Genomic DNA, 24455 nt, shown 5'->3' on the forward strand with positions numbered 1-24455 from the left:
ATCCATTTGGAAATGTGAGAGGCACTTCTGACTTTTGAACATTTACTTTATACCCATGTTGCAATTAATTAAAACATGACTCTATGAACTCTAACTAGAAGTCTTACTGCATCTTATAATGATTATATTCCTGTTTTTGCAGGGTCTTACACACATTATACTTGAGTGTCTCAAAACTTTGTGTATAATATGTATGCCTGAATGCTGGATTTATTAAGCAGAAAAGAGAGAGGAGATTATAGTAGTCACAGATGGAGCCAGGTCCCACGCGTCAAGGAAAATTTCAGGGAAGAGGCTAGTTTGAAGAGGATCTTCAGGATGAGACATGGAATTGGAGTAGTTTGGGCCAATATTCTGTTAACAACTATTTGATCATCATGCTCAAGTCTGTTTCCCCCTGCATGATGTCACAACACATAATGACTTTTAGCCAGGCTGAACTTTTAAAGTTGAAGAGTTTATGTGCTTTTAAAATTTCACTTGACAGCAATTCACTTGATACTAATTTGGCCAAAATGGTTTTTAAAAATACTGTGTATACATGGCCACCTGAATACATTTCTCTCTCAAATTCTAACTCTTGAGACTTGGTGAGGAGTTCTTGTGTTAAGGCTTATTCACACCAAGAAATGCCAACTTTTGTTGCCAACTAGTTATGATTCAGGAGGACTAAAAACTAGGCCCTAGAGTTGTTTTTTTTTTTAATTTAAATTGGAGAATTACTGCTTGGATTCAGTTTTTCTGGCTTGATTCTGTAATAGATGAATTGGCCTACTTCTGAGGGAACACATGTCTTGTAGGGTAGCTCTGTGTGTGGGTATTTATCCACTACATTTATACAGTGTGCGTTTTATCCCAAACGAAGAACATTAAAAATATTTACTTGAAAATAAGTCATCAAAGTTAAATAGTGAAACAAAGATTAAAAATAGTTGGACAGAAGGGGAGGAGGAATACAGTTACTTGGAAGAAGTAAGATAGAGAATAAAGCAAAGACAATGTCAAAAAGCAAGTCAGCTTAGCTGGCAATGTAACTGAGATATTAAGCAACTAAAGCTATTTTGTAATTGATGTATTGAGCAAGTAAAGTTATTTGATTTTAGTGCTGGAAGGCATAATTGTTACTGTTGTAATTTAAGAAAAGAGAAAACATGCTTCATTAGATAATGGCTTTTATAATTGACACTTTATTTTTTTACTGATCTATAGTTGATCTACAATGATGTGTTTCTGGTATACAGCAGAGTGGTTCAGATATATATACATATGTGTTTATTCTTTTTTCATATTATTTCCTATAATGGTTTATTACAGGATATTGAATATAGTTCCCTGTGTTATACAATAGGACCTTGTTTATACATTTGATATTTTGCATAGCATATTTAAACACATCTAAGTATTGTTCAATTCTATAAGTCCAAAATATTTACTGAACATTTTACAAACTTCTCAAATTTCATATGTTGTTTTCACAACCATATGAATGTACTCAATACTATTGAACTGTACATGTAAAATGATTGAGTGGTAAATTTTATGTTACATGTATTTAACCATGATTAAAAAATTTTAAGGAATCAAGAGCTGTAAGGATGACACAAAATGACCTTTATTAATTTGAAACTTCTTTCTCTCCCTGGTAGCTCAGATGGTAAAGCGTCTGCCTACAATGCAGGAGACCCAGGTTCAATCCCTGGGTCAGGAAGATCCCCTGGAGAAGGAAATGGCAACCCACTCCAGTATTCATGCCTGGAAAATCCCATGGACCGAGGAGCCTGGGGGGCTACAGTCCATGGGGTTGCGAAGAGTCGGACACGACTGAGCGACTTCACTTTCTTTCTCTCCAGAGATAAAACCTAGACATACTTGATATTCCTGCCATAGTTAGTAGATACTTCTTTAAATAAAAAATAGTCGACAGTACTTCTCATTTCTGTGTTCTAGTGAAAAATAGTCACTAAATGTAAGTGATTACAAAGTCCCAGAAGGCAAGGGCATTTTAGAGGACTTCTAGATATTCTATTCTTGCATTTTCCCAAGAAGAAAGCTATTTAGCTTTCTCCTAAGATAAATCAGAGTCCCTTGTGCTGCAGGAACTATTAATGGCTTACCTTCCTTCTCCTTTAGGACTAAAGAACACAGGACTAACTCTACACCCAACCATAACTTTCCTGCGTGTGTGCTAAGTTTCTCTGTCGCGTCTGACTCTTGTGACCCCATGGACTGTAGCCCGCCAGGCTCCTCTGTCCATGGGATTCTCCAGGCAAGAGTACTGGAGTGGGTTGCCATGCCCTCTTCCAGGGGCTCTTCCTCACCCAGGGATTGAACCCACATCTCTTACATCTCCTGCATTGGCAAGCAGGTTCTTCACCACTAACACTGCCTGGGAAGCCCCAAACTATTACTAGCAGAAGGACTTATATTACCCATTGTTAACATTTTTTCCTTCTGAGATAATATTTCAACTCTCCATCCTTTCTAGATATATTGCAAGTTTTAACACTTCTTATTTATCTTTTCTTATTTTTATCTAGTTTTCTCTCATTTCCCCCAAATAGTGGCCCTTGAAAATATTTAAAATACTTACATCTGAGATTGTAGTGAAATATTGTGTCTTATTTTTCTATTAATCTAACTCCAACATAGAGGCATCTAACTCCTAGACGCTCTTTGACTATTAAATCTTATATGACTACCGTCATTCCTATACCCATTTGGACTAAATTAGATCTCTCTGACTTTTTCAGTTGGCGAGACCAAGCATGTAAGCCTTCAGTAATGGTCTTGCATGAAAATGAGAAGTGAAAATGTTAGTCACTCAGTCGTGTCCGACTCTCTGCAACCCCATGGACTGTAGCCCACCAGGCTCCTCTGTCCATGGGATTTCCCAGGCAAGAATACCGGAGTGGGTTGCCATTCCCTCCTCCAGGGCATCCTCTCAACACAGGGACTGAGCCTGGGTCTTCCACATTGCAGGTCGATTCTGTACCACTGAGCCACCAGGGAAAAGGCCTAAATCTAGCGTCTGTTGCATTCACAGGCAGGTTTTTGTTCTAACTCATGGACTGTTTGGTAGTAGACCATGGGTTTGTCTGAATTTCTTGAACAGCAGAACTCGAAAACTATTTGGAAATCAAAACACCGGGTCGAACAGTAGATAAAGTAGAAATTTCCTTCCCCAATTTCTAGAGCCTTAAGAAGCAAGCCCCCCCCCCCACCCCCCCACCGCAAACCCGTGGGAGATGTGTCCCTGGCTGGAGCTGGATTGACTACAAGAGTGGTAACACTGGGACTGTGGCTCATGCCCCACGGTGTTCATGCAGCTGGTGGGGCTGCGACAGATGTGGATGTAGGACTGCAGTTGTAGGAAACACCGAGACTGTGTTAAGGTCAATCTGCTCCTTAGCTTGTCCCAGCCGGTGTTTTTTTTTCCAATGAATGAGTTTTTTTGAGATAATTTTGTTTGAAATTGAACTTGATCATGTTCGTACCACCCATACTAATTACCACTCCAGTTTAATTTTTTTGTATTGCAAGAGGAGACAGGTGATCATTATCCAGTTACCACTTGTATATTCCAGAAGAGAATCCATGTGAGTCCATTTCACATGTTAATTATACAGTAGTTTATTGCCTTTGATATACCATGTTCCTTAGATGAAGAATATTATTCAAAGGTATAGAGAATCATCTGAGCAGACGCTGCACAATGCACAAAACTCTCTTACAAGGAAAAAGTCTAGTTTCTCATAAACACAAGATTTTGTACAGAAGCAGTACTGAGAGAATAACAGGGAACTAGTGGGCTGCAGAGAGAGAAAAAGATCAATTGATCCAGGGCAGGAAAGAGAGATTCAGTTCAGGAAAGATCACCCCTGAGAGGAGGAGCCACTGATGGTTGGCAATTCAAAGCTGTGGCATCCATCAAGGGCAAAGGCTACGTGCTGCCAGCCATGGAAATGACCCATGGGAACAGCAGAGATGGCCTGTTTGGGGAAATGATGTACCTGCCCCTTCAGGTCACCCTTGCAGAAGATGGTGAGACTTCTGTGTATCAATAGTCTGGTTTGACTAGCCAATCTCTAGTCAGTTCTTTCTGTTTGAGAATTCAGTGTTATGACCTGAGCAAGGAAACAGCATCATAATTTTCAGGCACTCTGACAGCTTGGGCCAATGACATAGGCTCTAAATAGTGAAATGGCTCTTAGGTTCCAAGCTGGGAGGGAATAACGAAAGGGAAATGAAATGCACATATTCTCTTTCAAAATAGTCCTACTTAGTGCCAGCCAACTCCATCTTTATCTGTAGTAATTTTCCTACTTTCCCTAATACAGCAAACTGATTTATATCTGGCAAACAAATGATTATAAATTTGTCACTTGGGGTTCTGCATAAGATTTCAATAGTTATAAAGATTTCTTAGTTATAAAGACAGTATTTTGCTTTTGAAAAATTAAACTTAGTTATTTAAAAGCTTTATTATAGAAATTTTCAAATTTAATTTTTAATTAAATATTGTTTAATTCAATTTCTATTTATCTATTATTCAGCTCCAATACTGAATACTATGTCCCAATCTCATTTTGTTTGACAACCACTTTCGGCCTCTGGATTATTAATCCCCTTGCCTTTGGTTTTGTTTTCCCCCACATCCTAGTCACTGAATTATTTTCAAGAAAACCCTGGACGTATCAGTTTGTAGATACCATTAAAACAGATACCTGAAAACAATAATTCTCTCTCTTGGAGGAATACTTAGTTAATATCAAATATCCACTCAGTGTTCTAGATATCCCCCACTGTTTCATAAATTATTTTGCAGCCTCTTTTTTCAAATTGAAATCTAAATAAAGTCCACACATTGCCTTTGGCTAATGTGACTCAAAAGCCCCTCTCTCCAACATCTCTTTTAATCTACAGATTACTCTTCCTTCTGTATTTTTCTTGCTATCCTTTTAAAAGAAACCATGTTGTTTGTTCTACAAAATTTCTCACATTCTTAATTTCTGTTGCCTGCATAGTTTTTAAAAAAACATGTTATCTCATTTTGTCTACACAACTACCTGATGAGGTAGATAGAAGAGATAGTTTTACCATTTAGCAAAGGAGGTGATCAGGGTACAGAGAGAGAAAGCAGTTTGTCCAAACTTGTAGTAAGTAGTTGAACCAAAAGTAGAATCCAGGAAACACATTTCTCAGACCAGAGAGCAGCTGTTTTTATCCAAACATTGAGCCTCTTATTTCATGAATTAAAGCAGTATTAAAACACCAAAAAGCCTGAAGAGACTTTGAATAAACAAGAATTAAGGTATTGGACCTCTCTGGTGGTCCAGAGGGTAAGACTCTGCATTTCCAAGACAAGGGGAGCAGGTTTGACCCTTGACTGGGGAACTGAGATCCTACATGTTGCAAGGTGTGGCCAGAAAACTAATTAATATTAAAAAAAATTAAGGTATTAGTATAATTTTAATATTCTGTGATTTCTTAAAAGTAACCCATGTACACTGTTATTCAGGCACCATATTTCATGAATGGGAATCACTGAGCCTCAATATATGTATATATGTTTACTTGTCTATCATATATGTGCCTATATGACTATCTTAAAACTTCTTTCATATCATACACATTTGAGTATTTAAATCTTAAGTATCTATACTAGATTATAAACTTTTAGATGCAAAGTAGTGTTAGTTTCTGTGCAATTTTTCATAGTCAAATGTATGTGACTGATACTCAGGATTTTTGGTGTAAAACAAAGATAAAATAGACTGTGTGAATTCTCCTTCCATACTGGAGTAGAACAGAATTTTCTGAGTAACAAAATACTCAGAATGTCTCTGCTTATTTCTTACTGCCATCTACTGGTGCCTGATGTTATTTCTGATTAAGCTCTTTCAGGGAAGTCTATCATAGGGACTTAATGGTGAAAAAGAAGTTGTTCAGTCACTAAGTTGTGTCAGACTCTTTGCGACCCGGTGAACTGCAGCACTCCAGGGTTCCCTGTCCTTCACTATCTCCTGGAATTTGCTCAAACTTGTCCATTGAGTCAATGATGCCATCTAATCATCTCATTCTCTGTCACCCCCTTCTCCTCTTGCTCTCAACCTTTCCCAGCATCATCAGGGTCTTTTCCAATGAGTCAGTTTTTCGTGTCAGGTGGCCTAAGTATCAGAACTTCAGCTTCAGCACCAGTACTTCCAATGAATGTTTAGGGTTGACTTCCTTTAGGGTTGACTGGTTTGAACTCCCTGCTGTCCAAGGGACTCTCAAGAGTCTTTTTCAGCACCATAGTTTGAAAGCATCACTTTTTTAGCACTCAGCTTTCTTTATGGTCCAACTCTCACATCCATATGTGACTACTGGAAAAACTATAGCTTTGACCAAATGGATCTTTGTTGGTAAAGTGATGTCTCTGCTTTTTAATACACTAAGTTTGTATTAGCTTCTTTTCCAAGGAACAAGTGTCTTTTAATTTTGTGGCTGCAGTCACCATCTGCAGTGATTTTGGAGCTCCCCCCAAAGTGAAATCTAACACTTTCCACTTTTTCCTCATCTATGTGCCATGAAGTGGTGGGATATGATGCCATGCTCTTCATTTTTTGAACGCTGAGTTTTAAGCCAGCTTTTCACTCTCCTCTTTCACCTTCATCGAGAGGCTCTTTAGTTCCTCTTCACTTTCTGCCATTAAAGTGGTGTCATCTGCATATTTGAGGTTGTTGATATTTCGCTCGGCAATCTAGACTCCAGCTTGTGAGTCATCTAACTCAGCATTTTGCATGATGTACTCCGTATATAAGTTAATAAACATAGTGACAATATACAGCTTTGATGTACTCCTTTCCCAGTTTTGAACCAATCCATTGTCCCAAGTCCAGTTCTGTTGCTTCTTGTCCTGCACGTAGGATTCTCAGGAGGCAGGTAAGGTGGTCTGGTATTCCCATCTCTAAGAATTTTCCAGTTTGTTGTGATCCACACAAAGTCTTTAGCATAATCAATGAGGCAGAAGTATATTTTTTTTTTTGATTCCCTTGCTTTTTCTATGATCCAGTGGATGTTGGCAATCTGATTTCTGGTTCCTCTGACTTTCCTAAATCCAGTTTGTACATCTGAAAGTTCTCCGTTCACATACTGCTGAAGCCTAGATTGAAGGATTTTGAGCATATTCTTGCTAGCAAGTGCTATGCTGTGCTTAGTCGCTCAGTCATGTCTGACTCTTTGCGACACCATGGACTATAGCCCACCCGACTCCTCTGTCTATGGAGATTCTCCAGGCAAGAATACTGGAGTGGCTTGTGATACCCTCTTCCAGGGGATCTTCCCAACCCAGGTCTCCCCAATTGCAGATGGATTCTCTACTGACTGAGCCACCAGGGAAGCCTAAGAATACTGGAGTGGGTAGCCTATCCCTTCTCTATGGGATCTTCCTGACCCAGGAATCAAACCTGGGTCTCCTGCGTTGCAGACGGATTCTTTACCAGTTGAGTTACCAGGGAAGCCTGGTAGCATGTGAAATGAGTACAGTTGTACGATAATTTGAACATTCTTTAACATTGCCTTTCTTTGGGATTGAAATGAAAACTGACCTTTTCCAGACCTGTGGCCACTGCTGAGTTTTCCAAATTTGCTGGCATATTGAGCGCAGCACTTTCACAGCATCATCTTTTAGGATTTGAAATTGCTCGGGTAGAATTCCATCACCTCCACTAGCTTTGTTCATAGTAATGCTTCCTAAGGCTCACTTGACTTCACATTCCAGGATGTCAGGCTCTAGGTGAGTGACCACACCATCAATGGTTATCTGGGTCATTAAGAGCTTTTTTGTATAGTTCTGAGTATTCTTGCCACCTCTTCTTAATCTCTTCTGCTTCTGTTAGGTCCTTGCTATTTTTGTCCTTTATCTATTATATCCATCTTGGCACGAAATGTTTCATTGATATCTCCAGTTTTCTTAAAGAGATCTCTAGTCTCTCCCATTCTATTGTTTCCGTCTATTTCTTTGCATTGTTCGCTTAAGAAGGCCTTCTTACCTCTCCTTGCTATTCTCTGGAACTCTGCATTCAGTTTGGTATATCTTTCCCTTCCTTCTCTGCCTTTCTCTTCTCTTCTTTTGTCAGCTATTTGTAAGGCCTCCTCAGACAACCACTTTGCCTTCTTGCATTTCTTCTTCTTGGGGATGGGTTTGGTCACTGCTTCCAGTACAATGTTGTGAACCTCTGTCCATAGTTCTTCAGGCACTGTCTACCAGATCTAGTCCCATGAATCTATTTATCACCTCCACTGTACAATCGTAAGGGATTTGATTATGAAGTCATACAAATTCTTTGAGAAGACACCTTTCAAAGGCACCTTTGAGAAGGCACCTTTACTTATCTTTCTTGATAAGTAAAGCCATCTTAAGCGTAAAATAAAAATGACTACCTTCTAAAAATTTTCATACTATTATGATACTCTCTAAGCATTATGAAGTTGCTAATTAAATTTATCCCATGCTAGTAATTTTTGGTGATGGACAGGGAGGCCTGGTGTGCTGTGTTTCATGGAGTCACAAAGAGTCGGATATGACTGAGCAACTGAACTGAACTACTTTTGAGGTATAACATGAATACAACTTCTAGCCAACAATTCTTATCACAGTTGAATCACTGGCAAATGAATTTTAGCAAATTTAACAATATAGAATGATACTTCCATTTTATATCTAATGTAAATAATGCATGCTGCAATATACATGGGGGTGCAGATATCTTTTTAAGTGTTTTTATTTCCTTCAGATAAATACACAGAGGTAGAATTCTGAATCATAGAGTAATTTTAATTTTTAGGAATCTCCATGCCATTTTCCATAGTGCCTGTAGCAATGTTCATTTCTACCATCAGGGGATGAGACTTCCCTTTTTACTACGCCCTCATCAGCACTTGTTATTTTTTTGTCTTTGACATCACCTCACGCCTATTAGAATGGCACTATCTCACTGTGGTTTTGATTTGCATTTCCCTCATGTTAGTGATGCTGAGCACCTTTTTATGTACTTGTTAAGTCAGTTTTATATTTTCTCTGGAAATATGTCTATTCAGATTCTTTGCTCATTAAAAAAAAAATCTTTTGCAAACATTTTATAGCATTCCATAGGCTGCCTTTTCATTTTGTTGATAGTTTTCTTTCCTGCATGAAAGATTTTTTTTAGTTTGATGTAGTCCCAGCTGTTTATTTTTGCTTTCGTTGTCTTTGTTTTTGGTGTTAAATGCAAAAAGTCATAACCAAGACAGATGTCAAGATGCTTACTGCCTATGATTTCTAGTTTTTATGATTTCAGATCTCATGTTCAAGTCTTTAATCTGTTTGATTTTTATGTACGGTATACGGTAGTGGTTCAATTTCATTCTTTTGTATATGGCTGCCCAGTTTTCCCAACTCTACTGAACACACTGTCCTTTCTCCAGTGTATATTTTTTGCTCCTTTGTAATAAACTGACCATGTATGCATTGGTGTATTTCTGGGCTCTTGATTCCATTCCATTCATCTATGTGTTGTTTTTATGCCAATAATATACTATTTTGGTTACTATAATTATGAAATATAGTCTCTCAAGATTGCTTTGGCTATTTGGGGGTCTTTTGTGGTTCTGTACAAATTTTAATTCTGCGTGGCGCTGGAGCCGCGAGCAGCTGAGAGGAGATACCCCACATCCAAGGTCAAGAGCAGCAGCAGTAAGGAGATACCCCATGTCCAAGGTCAGGAGCAGTGGCTATACTTTGCTGGAGCAGCCGTGAAGAGGTACCCCACGTTCAAGGTAAGAGAAACCCCAGTAAGACAGTAGGCTCTGAGAGAGGGCATTAGAGGGCAGACAGACTGAAACCACAATCACAGAAAACTAGCCAATCTGATCACATGGACCACAGCCTTGTCTAACTCAATGAAACTAAGCCATGCCGTGTAGGGCTGCTCAAGATGGTCGGGTCATGGTGGAGAGTTCTGACAGAATGTGGTCCATTGGAGAAGGGAGTGGCAAACCACTTCAGTATTCTTGCCTTGAGAACCCCATGAACAGTAGGAAAAGGCAAAATGATAGGATACTGAAAGAGGAACTGCCCAGGTCAGTATGTGCACAGTATGCTACTGGAGATCAGTGGAGAAATAACTCCAAAAAGAATGAAGTGATGGAGCCAAAGCAAAAACAACACCCAGTTGTGGATGTGACTGGTGATAGAAGCAGGGTCCGATGCTGTAAAGAGCAATATTGCACAGGAACCTGGAATGTTAGGTCCATGAATCAAGGCAAATTGGAAGTGGTCAAACAGGACATGACAAGAGTGAACATCGACATTCTAAGAATCAGCAAACTAAAATGGACTGGAATGGGTGAATTTAACTCAGATGGCCATTATGTCTACTACTGTGGGCAGGAATCCCTTAGAAGAAATACAGTAGCCGTCATAGTCAACAAGAGTCCAAAATGCAGTACTTGAATGCAATCTCAAAAGTGAGAGAATGATCTCTGTTCGTTTCCAAGGCAAACCATTCAATACCACAGTAATCCAAGTCTATGACCCGACTAGTAATGCTGAAGAAGCTGAAGTTGAATGGTTCTATGAAGACCAACATGACCTTTCAGAACTAACACCCAGAAAAGATGTTCTTTCCATTATAGGGGACTGGAATGCAAAAGTAGGAAGTCAAGAAACACCTGGAGTAACAGGCAAATTTGGCCTTGGAGTATGGAATGAAGCAGGGCAAAGGCTAATAGAGTTTTACCAAGAGAACGCATTGGTCATAGCAAACACCCTCTTCCAACAACATAAGAAGACTCTACACGTGGACATCACCAGATGCCCAACACTGAAATCAAGACTGATTATATTCTTTGCAGCCAAAGATGGAGAAGCTCTATACAGTCAGCAAAAACAAGACCAGGAGCTAACTGTGGCTCAGATCATGAACTCCTTACTGCCAAATTCAGACTGAAATTGAAGAAAGTAGGGAAAACCACTAGACCATTCAGGTATGACCTAAATCAAATCCCTTATGATTATACAGTGGAAGTGAGAAATAGATCTAAGGGACTAGATCTGATAGACAGAATGCCTGATGAACTATGGGTGGAGTTTCGGGACATTGTACAGGAGACAGGGGTCAAGACTATCCCCACGGAAAAGAAATGCAAAAAGGCAAAGTGGTTGTCTGAGGAGGCCTTACAAATAGCTGTGGAAAGAAAAGCAAAAAGCATAGGAGAAAAGGAAAGATATACCTATTTGAATGCAGAGTTCAAAAGAATAGCAAGGAGAGATAAAAAAGCCTTCCTCAGTGATCAGTGCAAATAAATAGAGGAAAATAATAGAATGGGAAAGAGTAGAGATCTCTTCAACAAAATTCGAGATCCATCCCAAACAAAGGCAATGCCAAAGAATGCTCAAACTACCACACAATTGCACTCATGTCACACACTAGCAAAGTAATGCTCAAAATTCTCCAAGCCAGGCTTCAGCAATACATGAACCGTGAACTTCCAGATGTTCAAGGTGGTTTCAGAAAAGGCAGAGGAACCAGAGATCAAATTGCCAACATCTGCTGGATCATTGAAAAAGCAAGAGAGTTCCAGAAAAACATCTATTTCTGCTTTATTGACTATGCCAAAGCCTTTGACTGTGTGGATCACAATAAACTGTGGAAAATTCTTCGAGATGGGACTACCAGACCACCTGGCCTGCCTCTTGAGAAACTTGTATGCAGGTCAGGAAGCAACAGTTAGAACTGGACATGGAACAATGGACTAGTTCCAAATAGGAAAAGGAGTACATCAAGGCTGTATATTGTTATCCTGGTTATTTAACTTATATGAGAAACACTTGGCTGGATGGAGCACAAGCTGGAATCAAGATTGCTGGGAGAAATATCAATAACCTCAGATATGCAGATGACACCACCCTTATGGCAGAAAGTGAAGAAGAACTAAAGAGCCTCTTGATGAAAGTGAAAGAGGAGAGTGAAAAAGTTGGCTTAAAGCTCAACATTCAGAAAACTAAGATCGTGGCATCCAGTCCTATCATTCATAGCAAATAGATTGAGAAACAGTAGAAACAGTGGCTGACTTTATTTTTGGGGCTCCAAAATCACTGCAAATGGTGACTGTAGCCATGAAATTAAAAGACGCTTGCTCCTTGGAAGGAAAATTATGACCAACTTATACAGCTAATTGAAAAGACATTACTTTGCCAACAAAGGTCTGTCCAGTCAAGGCTATGGTTTTTCAAGTAGTCATGTATGGATGTGAGAGTTCGACTGTAAAGAAAGCTGAGCACTGAAGAATTGATGCTTTTGAACTGTGGTGCTGGAGAAGACTCTTGAGAGTCCCTTGGACTGCAAGGAGATCCAACCAGTCCATCCTAAGGGAGACCAGTCCTGGGTGTTCATTGGAAGGACTGATGTTGAAGCTGAAACTCCAATACTTTGGCCACCTGATGCAATGAGCTGACTCATTTGAAAAGACCCTGATGCTGGGAGGAATTAAGGGCAGGAGGAGAAGGGGACGAAAGAGGATGAGATGGTTGGATGGCATCACCGACTCAATGGACATGAGTTTGGTAAACTCTGGGAGCTGGTGATGAACAGGCAGGCCTGGTGTGCTGTGGTCCATGGGGTCACAAAGCGTCAGAGTCACAACTGAGTGACTGAATTGAACAAATTGTAAGACTGGCTGTATTGCTCTCGAAAATGTCATTGGAATTTTGATACTGCAGAGTCTACAGATTGCTATACATAGCATGGACACCTTAACAATATTCTTCCAATCCATGAGCAAGAAATGTCTTCCCATTTGTCTGAGTCTTTTCAATTTTTTCAATATAGTTGTTAGTGTACAGGTCTTTCACCTTCATGGTTAAATTTATTCCTAGATACCCTTTTTGATGTCATTGTAAATGAGCTTGTTTTCTTAACTTCTCTGACAGTTTATTACTGTGTAGAAATGGAATTGACTTTTGTCTATTCATTTGGTATCCTTCAACTTTACTAATTTATTAGTTCTAACAGTTTTTTTTTTTTTTTTTTTTGGTAGAGTCTTCAGGGTTTTCTATATATAATATTCTTGCCTAATGGCTTTGGCTAGAGCCTCCAGTGCTGTGCTAAATAAAAATGGCAAGGGTGAGCATCCTTATCATGATCTTGATCTTAGAGAAAAAGCTTTCAACTTTTCCACCACTGAGTATGCTGTTAGCTTGTCATACATAGCCTTTGTTATGTTGAGGTACAAGTCCTTTGATACCTACTTCCTTGAGAGTTTTTTATTATGAATAGATGTTGAATTTGATCAAATGCCTTTTCTACATCTATTCAGATGATCATATGATTTTTATATTTTATGTTTTAAAAATGATTTGTAGATGATTTGCAGATGTTGAACCATCCTTGCATCTCTGGAATATATCCCACTTGATCATGGTGTTTGCTCATTTTACTGTATTTTTGAATTAGGTTTGATAATCTTTTGTTGAGGGTTTTTGCATTTCTGTTCATTAGGGATATTGGCCTGTAAGTTTCCTTTCTTATATTAGCTTGTAACCTTCCTTTCCTTGATTGGTTTTTGTATTAGCGTAACACTAAACTCCTAAACTGAGTTTGGAAGTTTCCCTTTTCTATTTTTTGGAAGAGTTTGAGAAAGGTTGTCATCTGGTCTTGGACTTTTGTTTGCTGAAACATTTCAGATTACTGATTCAACCTCCTTACGTGCAATGGGTCTGTTCAGATTTCCCTTTTCTTGCTAAATTGTATGTTCTAGAAATTATCCTTTCTTCTCATTTATTCAATTTAAAGTTTTATCAATTTTATCTAACAAAGCATCTCAGTTTCTGTTGTATTTTTAGTTTTCATTTATTTCTGCTCTGATATTTGTTATTTTCTTCCTACTACTCTTGGAATTTGTTCTTGTTTTTCTAGTTCCTTTAGGTGCAAATTAGGCTGTTTGAGAATTTCGTTTCCCGTTTTCTTTTTCTGTAGGCTTTTTATCACTGTTTGCTTCTTAGAATTGCTTTTGCAGCATCCCATGACTTTTGGTATTTTGCATTTCCATTTCCCTTTGTCTCAAGTTTTTTAAAAATTTTCCTTTTGATTTCTTCTTTGACCCATTTGCTGTTCAAGAGAATGTTGTTTAATCTCCACACATTTGAGAATTTTCCAGTCTTCCGTTTATACTTGGGCTCTAGTTTCCTACCATCTTTGTCAGAGAAAATGCTTGATACGATTTCAAACTTCTTAAACTTATGAAGCCTTTTTTTCATGGCCTAACATATGATCTACCCTGGATAATGTTCTATGTGCATTTGAAAAGAATGGGTATTTTTCTGCTTTTGTATGAAACATTAAGTCCATCTGCCCTAACGTGTTGTTTAAAAGCCCAATGATTACATGACATGTTTTCCTATCCCTTAAGTGTGAGACTACCTGTGTCCTTAAGGCTGAAGCGAGTCTCATCAGTAGCATATAGTTGGGTCTTGTTACAATTTACATCTTTTTATCTTGTATATCCATTAGGAAATTATTGTAGTTCATTACGGTCTCTTTTGTCTTTTAACCTTCACAACTAGATTTGTAAATGATAAACTCACCATTAGAGTATTCCACATTAAGTATACATTTACTTTTACCAGTGAGATTTATATTTTCATGTTTTCCTTTTACTAATTAATGCCATTTTGTGCATGCTCAGTCATGTCTGACTCTTTGTGACCCCATGGATTATAGCCCATCGGGCTCCTCTGTCCATAGGATTTTCCAGGTGAGAATACTATAGTGGGTTGCCATTTCCTTTTCCAGGGGATATTCCTGACCCAGGTATCGATCTTACGTCTCTTGCATTAGCAGGCAGATTCTTTCCACTGTGCCACCTAGGAAGCCCTAGTGCCTTTAGTTCAGCTTAAAGAGCTCCCTTTAACATTTGTTATGAGGCCTGCCTAGAGGTGATGACGATCTTAGCTTTTGCTTTTTAAGAAAACTCTTCAATTCAGGACAACTTTTGTCAGATTTTTTCCTTTTAGCACATTGATACACCGTGTCACTCCCACCTGGCTTGCAAAGTTTCTGCTGATAAATTCATTTATAGTTTTAGTGCAGTTCCCTTGTATGGAACAGTATTTTTTTTTTCTCTTGCTGGTTTTAAGATTCTCTTTTGCAACTGAATTATAACTTGTCTTAGTATGGGTCTCTTTAGACCGTATTTAGCACTTTGAGCTTCCTGGATCCGGGTGTCTTTCTTTTTCCAGGTTAGTAAAGCTTACAACCATTATTTCTTCAAAATTTTCTGTCCTTCTCCCTTTCCTTTCTGGGACCCCTGTAGTGCAACCTCTGGGTTGCTTGCTGGTGTCCTATAAGCTATCTTCACTCTTAACTCTTTTACTTTTTGCCACTCTGAATTCTACCATCTGGTCTTTGACTTCACGTAATGATTTTTCTTAGTCTACTGTTGATCCCTCTATTGAATTTTTCAGTTACTGTATTCCTCAATTGTGTAATTTTTATTTGCTACACTTTCTATTTCTGTGCTGACATGCTCACTTTGTTCATGTGTTAGGGAGTACCTTTATGGTAATAGTTAGCATTTATTTCATTAAGATCTTTTCCTAAAGTTTTCTTGTGTCCTTTTGTTTGGGACACAGTCCTTTGTTTCTTCATTGTCCTGACTCTGTGTTGGTTTCTCTGCATTAGGTAAAACAACCTCTCCTAGTTTTAAAGTAGTACTTTTGTGTAGATAAGGTTAATCAACGATGGCCTAGCCCTTGGCTCTAATACCTTTGTGATCATTCCAGCCGACTTTATTCCTCAGTGGCTCTCCTTAGCGAAGGTGTACCAAGACCTGTCAGTGTCCCAAAGGGGAGGCTCTCATTCAGCACTTGGATGCAGGCTGATTGGAAACTGTATTCTCAGGCAGCGGATTGTACAGTATACCAACAGACCACTTTAGGGGAAGACTGGGCGATGGTCTTGGCTCTCTTTGCACTGAGGCTTGAAGGGATAGCGCATTACGGACTGTTTGCTACAGTCCTACAGGCTCCACAAGCACCGCTTCCACCAGAGCAGGGTGAGCAGTCCCATGAGTGACAGCCACAACAGCTGGAGCACCAGATGTTTGCACAAGCTCCTTCCCAGGAAGTTCTGGTGATCTGGTGTGAGGCAGAGGGACAGCACACGCCTGCACGCCTCCGTGGTCTCTGGAGAGTGAGGAAGTGAGCCCCAAGAAGCCTGTTCCTCAGGCTAAAGCATTTAACATAAGCAAAATAGGCCTGTTTTACATGAAGACTGGGCAGCTTCAGGATATTCCCTTTCGGCTAAGCCTTGGGGGATTAGCCACTGTGAGTCCACACAAGCCTGTGAGGAACTGCTTCTCAGACTGCACTAGCTTGTGAGTCTGAGAGATGCAAGCCCTTGCTGGCTTTCAAAGCTCCATGTTTTAGGAGCCCATCTCTCCAAGTCTTAGAAGCTGCAGCACCAGCTGTGGGGTCCAAACCTTTCAATCCTTAGGAAAAACTTGTAGTCCTGAGATCCCCCCTGGTTGGGTCACTGTGTCAAGGTGGGGTTTATGGTGAAAGCGTCTTCAGCCTCTCCTGCCCACTCCAATGTGGGCCTTTTCTCATCCACCTGATATGTAAAAAGTTACTCAGTTAGGTTCTGGATTTCTTTCCGAGAGAATGTTCTGTATGCAGCTGTTATTTGTCTGTGGGAGGAGGTGAATTTGGGAGTCATCTTGTCCTGGAACCTACTGATTTAAAAAAAAAAATCCTTTACCTCCTCAAAATGTTTGGAACAGCAGTTATTTAATGAATTGTTCATCAGTAGTTAATTAACATATAACAATAATTTTGGAGAACGTTAGCACAGACTCTTAACAGACTTTTGGCCCAGAGGGTGGATTGATGGAGAGCACATTTCTGGGTTTTCCTCTTTCCTATGGTGTCTGGTCATGATGACCAGTCCTTCAGTTCAGTTCAGACTGTTAAATGTGCAGTTGTCTCAGGAGCCCTTGATGGAACAAGTTTCTCGACACACCAGGACCCTTCTGTTGGACTTATTTTTTCTACTGAGCTATTTTACTTATCCACTTTTGAATCTTAGGCAAACAAACTAATTTAGAGCAGAACAGGCCTTTTCAAATATGGTTACTAATTTTCAGAGCAGGTTGCTAAATCATTCACTCCAGTGACAAGATAATGCAACCAAATGATCCAGACACCACATTTTGGGATTCATTATTGATATGGCCCTGTTTTGACATCAGCCTCCATCCATTATTCTGGTGAGTTACTGCTCACAAAATATACCCATCAAGCAGACTGGAAGACAGTACAGGCTGTCTCTTGAATAATGTGGGGGTGAGGGGTGCCAACCTCGAGCGGAGTTAAACACCCATGTATAATTTCACAGAGTTGGCACTATATATCTGAAATTCTGCATTTGTGGATTCAGCCAACCATGGATTATGTACTGTAGAACCTCTTTATTGAATAAGATCTGCATGTGACTGAACCTGTGTTATTGAAAGGTCAATTGTTGTTGAGTCACACCGTTGTGTCTGACTCTTCGTGACCTAAATGCAAATCGACTATTAAATATATATATAAAAAAAGACTGAAGTCAGTAAATCACTAACATTTTTATATATGATCAATAATTTATACTTAGCATGGTGGCTGACCTACATGACTTGATGCTAAGTCGCTTCAGTGGTGCTCGACTCTGTGACCCTACGGACTGTAGCCTGCCAGGTTCCTCTTCCATGGGATTCTCCAAGCAAGAATACTGGAGTGGGCTGTCATTTCCTCCTCCAGGGGACCTTCCCAACCCAGGGATCGAACCTGTGTCTCTTACATCTCCTGCACTGGCAGGTGGGTTCTTTACCACTAGTGCCACTTGGGAAGCCCAAAAATATGAATTTGCTTGTCACTGTTGTGCAGTTGCCATTAAAACCTTTAATTCTGCTGGCTGTCTTTAAATACCCAATGATACTGATATGACTGCATAAAATTCTGATGTATGTCACTTTTATGATACATATTACTTACTATGTCTCCCAGGTAGCCCTGGCTTTTGAGCTAATTCCATAGGCACTTACTTAGGCCTAGTTATGGGGTAGATAATATTTACTATTTCACTTACTGCCTAAAAGATGTTTCTCAACAAGTGAGTCTGGAATTCTTTATATAGATAACAGTACAGGTACCTGTAAGCTTGCTTACGGATTCTGTGTCAGAACTGTGAGTGTACAGACACCGAGGAGACAGGGCTAAGGCTTGTGTTTAGTTTACTTCTGCACACTCCTCAGTGTCCAGCATGGCACTTGTACGAGTTCAGTAAATATTACCAGAACTTCTCTAGGCATTCCATTTTGGAATTCTTGTAAAAACAAGTCAATTTGGAAAATCTTCTGGTGTTTGTAAATTTAATAAATGAAATGCACTTGCTATTACTAATCATAAGTTAAAAAAGATGATGTAAGATTAAGTTAGAAGTGGTGACTGTTCTATATGTGCTCACATGTATAAAGTGGAGTTGAAACAATATGGGAGAGAATATGAAGAATAGGGTTAGACCTGACAATGAAAAAAAAAAAAAACTGATCACTTTTTGGATAAGTTGCAGTTGTAAATTAAACCTTTATGAGGACATTTTGGGGAATGGGGTAAAATGATATTAAGAAAAACACCAAAAACTCTCCCAATATAATAAAGCATAATTCAAATAGGTTTTGGGGAAATTTAGGGAAATTTAAGTTTTTTAAATAATTTGTTGACCTCTTGATTAACTGGGATTTTTACCATTTCATATACTCTGCAATATAAATAACTACATGTTACAATGTTTTGTTAATGTGTAAGGAAAAAATAATCGGATTCTTTGAGTCTGAACAACTAAGAAACGAAAAGATCCCATTCTTACATTTTTATACTTAATTTTCTTACAGAAATAACTTCAGTTATTATGCCAATATTTACCTGAAAATGACAGCCCCCAACAGTAAATAATTGAAATAGCCACAATATCATTATGAGCTACAGTGAAACAAACAAAATTTTTCTTTCTTGACTAATAAAGTTTGGAAGAGTGAAAAACCACAACTATGAAGGAAAAAAGGCAAATGTAAATAAAGGACACACATGAAAGCCCAGGAGCTAAAAATGAATTATTAGAAAGATGCTTCAAAAAATCAATTACCATCACAGGGAAAAACTATTATGAAAGCAGCTCAAAAAATAAATGAACACTTATCTTTAAAACATAGAAATACTTGAGATAGTTTACAATGCCCAGTTAATTACTATATATATATATGTATTTTTCCCCTCAGGTATTTATGAATACTGTATAAGTCAATAGAATTTGTTTACTTACTGTTACAAAGTTTTTTTCTTATTATGTGAAAAATTACAACCAATTCTTCAACCTTTAGAAAGATGGTTTTCCCACATTTTGAATGTTTTTTTTAAATAATACATGGTCAGAGCATCAATCTCAGAGATTTTTTTTAGAACAGGTGACTGAAAACCAAGTTCTCTTTACAGGCCAGCTACAAAACGTTAAGTGATAAAATACACTTTAATCACTTAGGCCAGCTAGCCTAAACACCGTTCTGGGAGTCAGCAATCTGTGGCCCATAGGCTGAGTGTGGCTTGTGCCCTATTGGTACACAGCCCTGAGTCGAGAATGGTTTTTGCATTTTTTAAAGGGTTGTAAACAAAACCAAACCAGAGAATATGTAACAAAGAACCATATATGGTCTACAGAGCCTAAAATATTTATGATCCGGCCCTTTATAGAAAAGTCTGCAGACCTTTCATTTATGTCAATGTTGTACAGAATTCAGGCAGTGCAATTCCAAGTCTAAGATAAGTTTCATTTATTCCCATCATGAATATAAGTAACTTTCCGAAAAGGTATCTTCTGATGTCATCTGCCGATTTCTTTTCAAGTTTTTCTTCATTTTCATCACTAAAGTTCGTCCTACAATAATAATGTAGAAGTGATTTAATTCCTTTCTCTTAAACATCTAATGTTAAAAGGTAAAAATAATTAACTGACCTAAGTTTTACTTTTTCAAAAATAATTAATATTTCTTATTTTATAGATCACATGGAAGTATACCTTGTCTAACTGTGGGAAAGGGTATCTCACAATTCTCTCTTGCCCATGGCATGTAATACAATTATTATAACTTACCACACTTTCAAAGTCATCCTTTGGCATGCTCTTTAACTTCATTTCAGTTATTCTACTTTTGACTAATAATGTCTGATTTCAAATGTCTAACTTGAGCTAAAAGTCAGAATTCTAAAGATAAAAAAACACTGTGAGAAAACTAAAAAAGCCAAAATGTCAGAAAAAATTTTTGTTCACGAAAATGGAAAAAAATACTTTTATCTCCATCTTTTAGATTTGGATAAAATAGAATTCTTGAAGTAGGCTGTAGAGCTTCGTATGTGAGGGTCTATAGTTCTAATAGGGCTCTATAAAGCCAGATTCTCTAGCCATCTAACAGCTGTGTAAAGAATCCAAGAAACCTTATATGTGAACGTGTTAAATTCCATTCAGAAAGCACTCTAGCATTTGTAAACTGGCTGGTCTGTTTCTAAGCATGTCTTACAATGATCCTGATTTTAAAAAAGGAAAACATGAATAGCCCTCTTTAGAAGAGCAAGAAAGAGGTTATACTGCTTCTTGATAGATTAGTAATTCAAGGGGGTGGGACAGGTCAAGATGAACACGGATTCTAATATATCTTGACTATATCAAGAACAAAAGAAAACTTGCTCTCCCAAAGGTGTTTTGAGGCTCAAATAAATGTTTTTACATCTGAACAAAATTTATGACCATAGTTGCTATTTTTCTGTTAAACGGCTTTACTTGTCCAAATTTCTAAGCATTTCAGAAGCTACATTCTGATTGTCAGTTTCCAAAGGAAAAGTTTCTAACCACTTGACTGTTTCTTGAAGCTTTGTTTTACTGTTTGATACATATACTGTACAGTAAGAATACATTTAAATAATGTTTGTCAAAGTCAGTTCTAGATTGAGTCCTTACCTTATCTCTCTTTTCATGATTTTGGAGCTTTTCCAATTTTTCATATATTAAGGTAGCAATCTCTTTTGCATCTCTGGAATCTATTTGCTCTCCCCAAGTATTTCTCTAAAATTGAAAATACTCTTCTTATAAACTTTTAAGTATCTAATCAAAACATGACATTTCCACCTAAGAAACTTGATTAAATGCTTAAAACTTAAACTTCTTCAAGGAAATGCTGCTGGCAAAAGCAATCAAACAATAACTTACCAGAAATAAATACTAACAATACTGTTATGGAAACATGTAAATTAATTAATTGGTTAAAATGCATTGCTAACTCCAAATGCCTCAAAACATCTAAACTGTATAAGAAAAGATGTCCCCAGAGGACTCAAAACAACAATCTAGTCACTGGTTGGCACAGACCAAACTTGGACCAATTACAACAATGCAAAGCCATGTATCTCCTGGTTCTCATCCGCCTATGGCAGGAAGGTGGCTGAAAAGCAGGGGGAAGGGTCAGGTCAACGCATCCAGGTCTGTCTGTTTAGGATCTGGAGCTGCCAGTTTCCTTTCCTGGTGGAACTTCACACTTGGATCTTTATTCTGCTGTGGTCTTGTCTGCTGGACTTCTGGATTCTACCCCTGCCTTTCCATTCGGACATATGGTGACATCATGTTTTCAAACAGTTCCCTGTATGGCCCGGTTAATTCTGTGACTGCTCATTATACTGCTATTTCCCTAACATCATTCTACCTGAATAAGACACCTATTTATGTATCTAACTCTCAAGGTGTCTGAGAACTCGGAAGCCAGAGGAATGAAGATTCAGGCTCTGGTATAAAGTTCCTCTACTCTGAGTTCTGCTTACCCCCAGAATGTTGTTAAGACAGAGGTACCTTCCTCACGTATCAGAATCCTTCACTGAAAAATGTAGGTTGTCTGACAAGTCTAGACTTCTGAAATTCATCTAGTTTCTTTAGCTCTATTTCAAAACATATTATAATCATAAATAAATTACACAAGATCTTAATCTGATACACTTTCTCAAAAGGTATGTATTAAAACATTTGAAATTATGTATCTCAATGTTTTACCAGAAAATATGTACCCATAACAAATACCTGTCCATCACAGCTTTATTGTCAAAAACATCTTAGTCTTTTACTTGGGAAGATAGCAAAGGTCATGAATCCTTTCAGTTAGCAGTTATACTGGCTGAAAGGTATACACTTTTGTATTGATGACCATAAAGACCCAGGTCTAATGGGTTAAACTCTCTTTAAAAAGAAAGTTAGAAAAAGCACAGTATCAGTGGCCCAAAAAAGAAATTACGAATGAATCACAAAATCCTAACTTTAATAGTCTAAACCATTAATACATATTCCTCAAGATAAATTTTCAGGTACTAAGGCTATTTCAGAAGTATTATGACAGTATTCTCTTTTTCTTTCCTGGAAGAACTCATCATAAAGGTAATATATGTTAATTCTATAAAAATAGGAAACACAAAACTTCACAGAAAACAATTACCTTAAATTCTACCACCCACACAAAACCACTATTAGTGTTTTGATATGTCTATTTAGCAGTTCCCTATTCATGAGTACAGAAATTTTAAGGCACTGGAGACCATCATATCAACTGCGAGGCAGAAAAAAATTTTAAAATCACTTCGTGTATATGTGAAAAGCAGCTGTTTCAGTGGCAGGCAACACAGTGAGAAATGACAAAAGGAAAGAAACCAGAAAAAAATGTTACCTGCTAAAGAAGAGTGACACAGAGGAAGGTGTGTACATACCTTTGTCCTTTCATAAGGATACAATCTCACAGTCGGATAGGCTCTGATACCAGCTTTCTGGCAGGTCTGAGCATAAGCCTGACAGTCTACTTTTCCAGCTTTCACTTTTCCTTTAATCGTCTGAAAAAAGAAAAATATGCTTTGCTATTATTCTCTTTGGTATCTACTACTCTGGCAACCACAGAGCAATATGATACTAAAAATTCTAGATATTTATAAATGCAAGGATTTGTTATTTTAAAAAACCCAAAACCAAAACAACATAGTTTTAATCTTTTCCATTTAAGCAAGATTGCTTCCAAATTCTTACTAGCTCTGAACTCTTATTTACCTAGCATGGCCCCTCCAATAGCAAATAAACTCTCCTCTGCCTTATCAAGAAAATTGAGAAGCTTTACCCTGAAGGACCTCACCTTCTTCCTGTCACCCACAATGCATCTGCCACACCACAAACGTCTGAGACTCTGTCTTTCTGTTCCTCCAAGCTCTGGTCTCGTCTGCTGAGGCAGGCAACTTCCTCCCATGGAAGGCTGACTATGCCAACATTCTCTGGTCCCTTCCTGCCAGAACTCTTACTCACTGGTTAGCATGTACTGTTGGTGTTGTTTAGCATATATACATATGATCAAAAAAGAATCCCCTCCTTAATGGCACTGATTCCTCTGCCACCCTGCTTCTTTTTTTTTTGAGTTTATTCCTTGACCACGTCCCCATCATCTACTTATGATCAACACATTTTAGCTAGCTTCTGTTCTCACGGTTCCCTCCGTTGAAACTGCTGTAAGTTCATCAGTGACTTCTATTTGACCAAACTCAATGAACACTTTTCAGTCTTGTTAATGAGTGTCTGACATGACTGACCACTCCTTTCTTTCCTCTTTTCTTTCTTGGCACTTATCACTATTCTCTTGGCTACCCCTATTCCTCTGGTTGTTGTTCTTCATCTCTAGCAAGGGGAATTCCTCCTACACCTGCCCCTCGAAATGTTCAACCACAGTTCTGTATTTCATCAGTAATTTTTTTCACTGTGAACAATCTCCCAGGGAGATTTTATACACCTATATGGTGCTGAACCCCAACGTTCCCTTGATTTCAGTCAACTATGTACTGGCCTGTCTCACCTAAAGCACCTTAAAGATACCATTTCTAAAATGACCCCTTTCCCCTTAACCTACTATCCCTTCTGTCCTACTATTCACTTAATTCAGGCCAGAGACGAGGGCCATGCTAGACTCCTTTTTCTCCTACACTTATCACAAATAAACATGAACTAAATCCTAGTCTAATTCCCTTACAATCTCTCGTTTCTTGTTTCCTTGAACCCCCCGTGAACAGGTGGGCGGCAGTGGGTGCTACTGAGGGACTCTGGAGGGGGTCCTCTTTGGTATGTCCAAAGGCACTATTGGGCTTCCCTGATGGCTTAGACGGTAAAGCGTCTGCCCGCAATGCGGAGACTTGGGTTCGATCCCAGGGTCGGGAAGATCCCCTGGAGAAGGAGATGGCAACCCACTCTAGTATCTTGCCTGGAAAATCCCATGGACGGAGGAGCATGGTAGGCTACAGTCCACGGGGTCACAGAGAGTCGGACACGACTGAGCGACTTCAC

At 38.6% G+C, this 24455-nt stretch overlaps 1 protein-coding gene and 1 non-coding gene across 3 annotated transcripts in view; one reads left to right on the forward strand and one right to left on the reverse strand.

The window, feature by feature from the left end:
• The first annotated feature begins 1636 nt into the window (after window positions 1-1636).
• Window positions 1637-1709, forward strand: TRNAC-ACA (transfer RNA cysteine (anticodon ACA)). The gene has a single exon. It is a non-coding gene; the product is annotated as a tRNA-Cys (tRNA).
• Window positions 1710-19867: 18158 nt separating this feature from the next.
• DNAJC10 (DnaJ heat shock protein family (Hsp40) member C10) overlaps window positions 19868-24455 on the reverse strand; it is a 57573-nt gene continuing 52985 nt past the window's right edge. For both annotated transcript variants that reach the window (XM_061135651.1, XM_061135650.1), the window contains exons 22-24: window positions 22850-22969; window positions 21066-21170; window positions 19868-19988 (exon numbers count right to left, since the gene is read on the reverse strand). In XM_061135651.1, the coding sequence (XP_060991634.1) occupies window positions 19977-19988; window positions 21066-21170; window positions 22850-22969 (237 nt within the window). In that variant the 3' untranslated portion in view covers window positions 19868-19976. The remainder of the gene's footprint in view (window positions 19989-21065; window positions 21171-22849; window positions 22970-24455) is intronic.

This window comes from Dama dama, chromosome 33, assembly GCF_033118175.1.
Source record: "Dama dama isolate Ldn47 chromosome 33, ASM3311817v1, whole genome shotgun sequence".
In the NCBI taxonomy this organism is placed as follows: domain Eukaryota; kingdom Metazoa; phylum Chordata; class Mammalia; order Artiodactyla; family Cervidae; genus Dama; species Dama dama.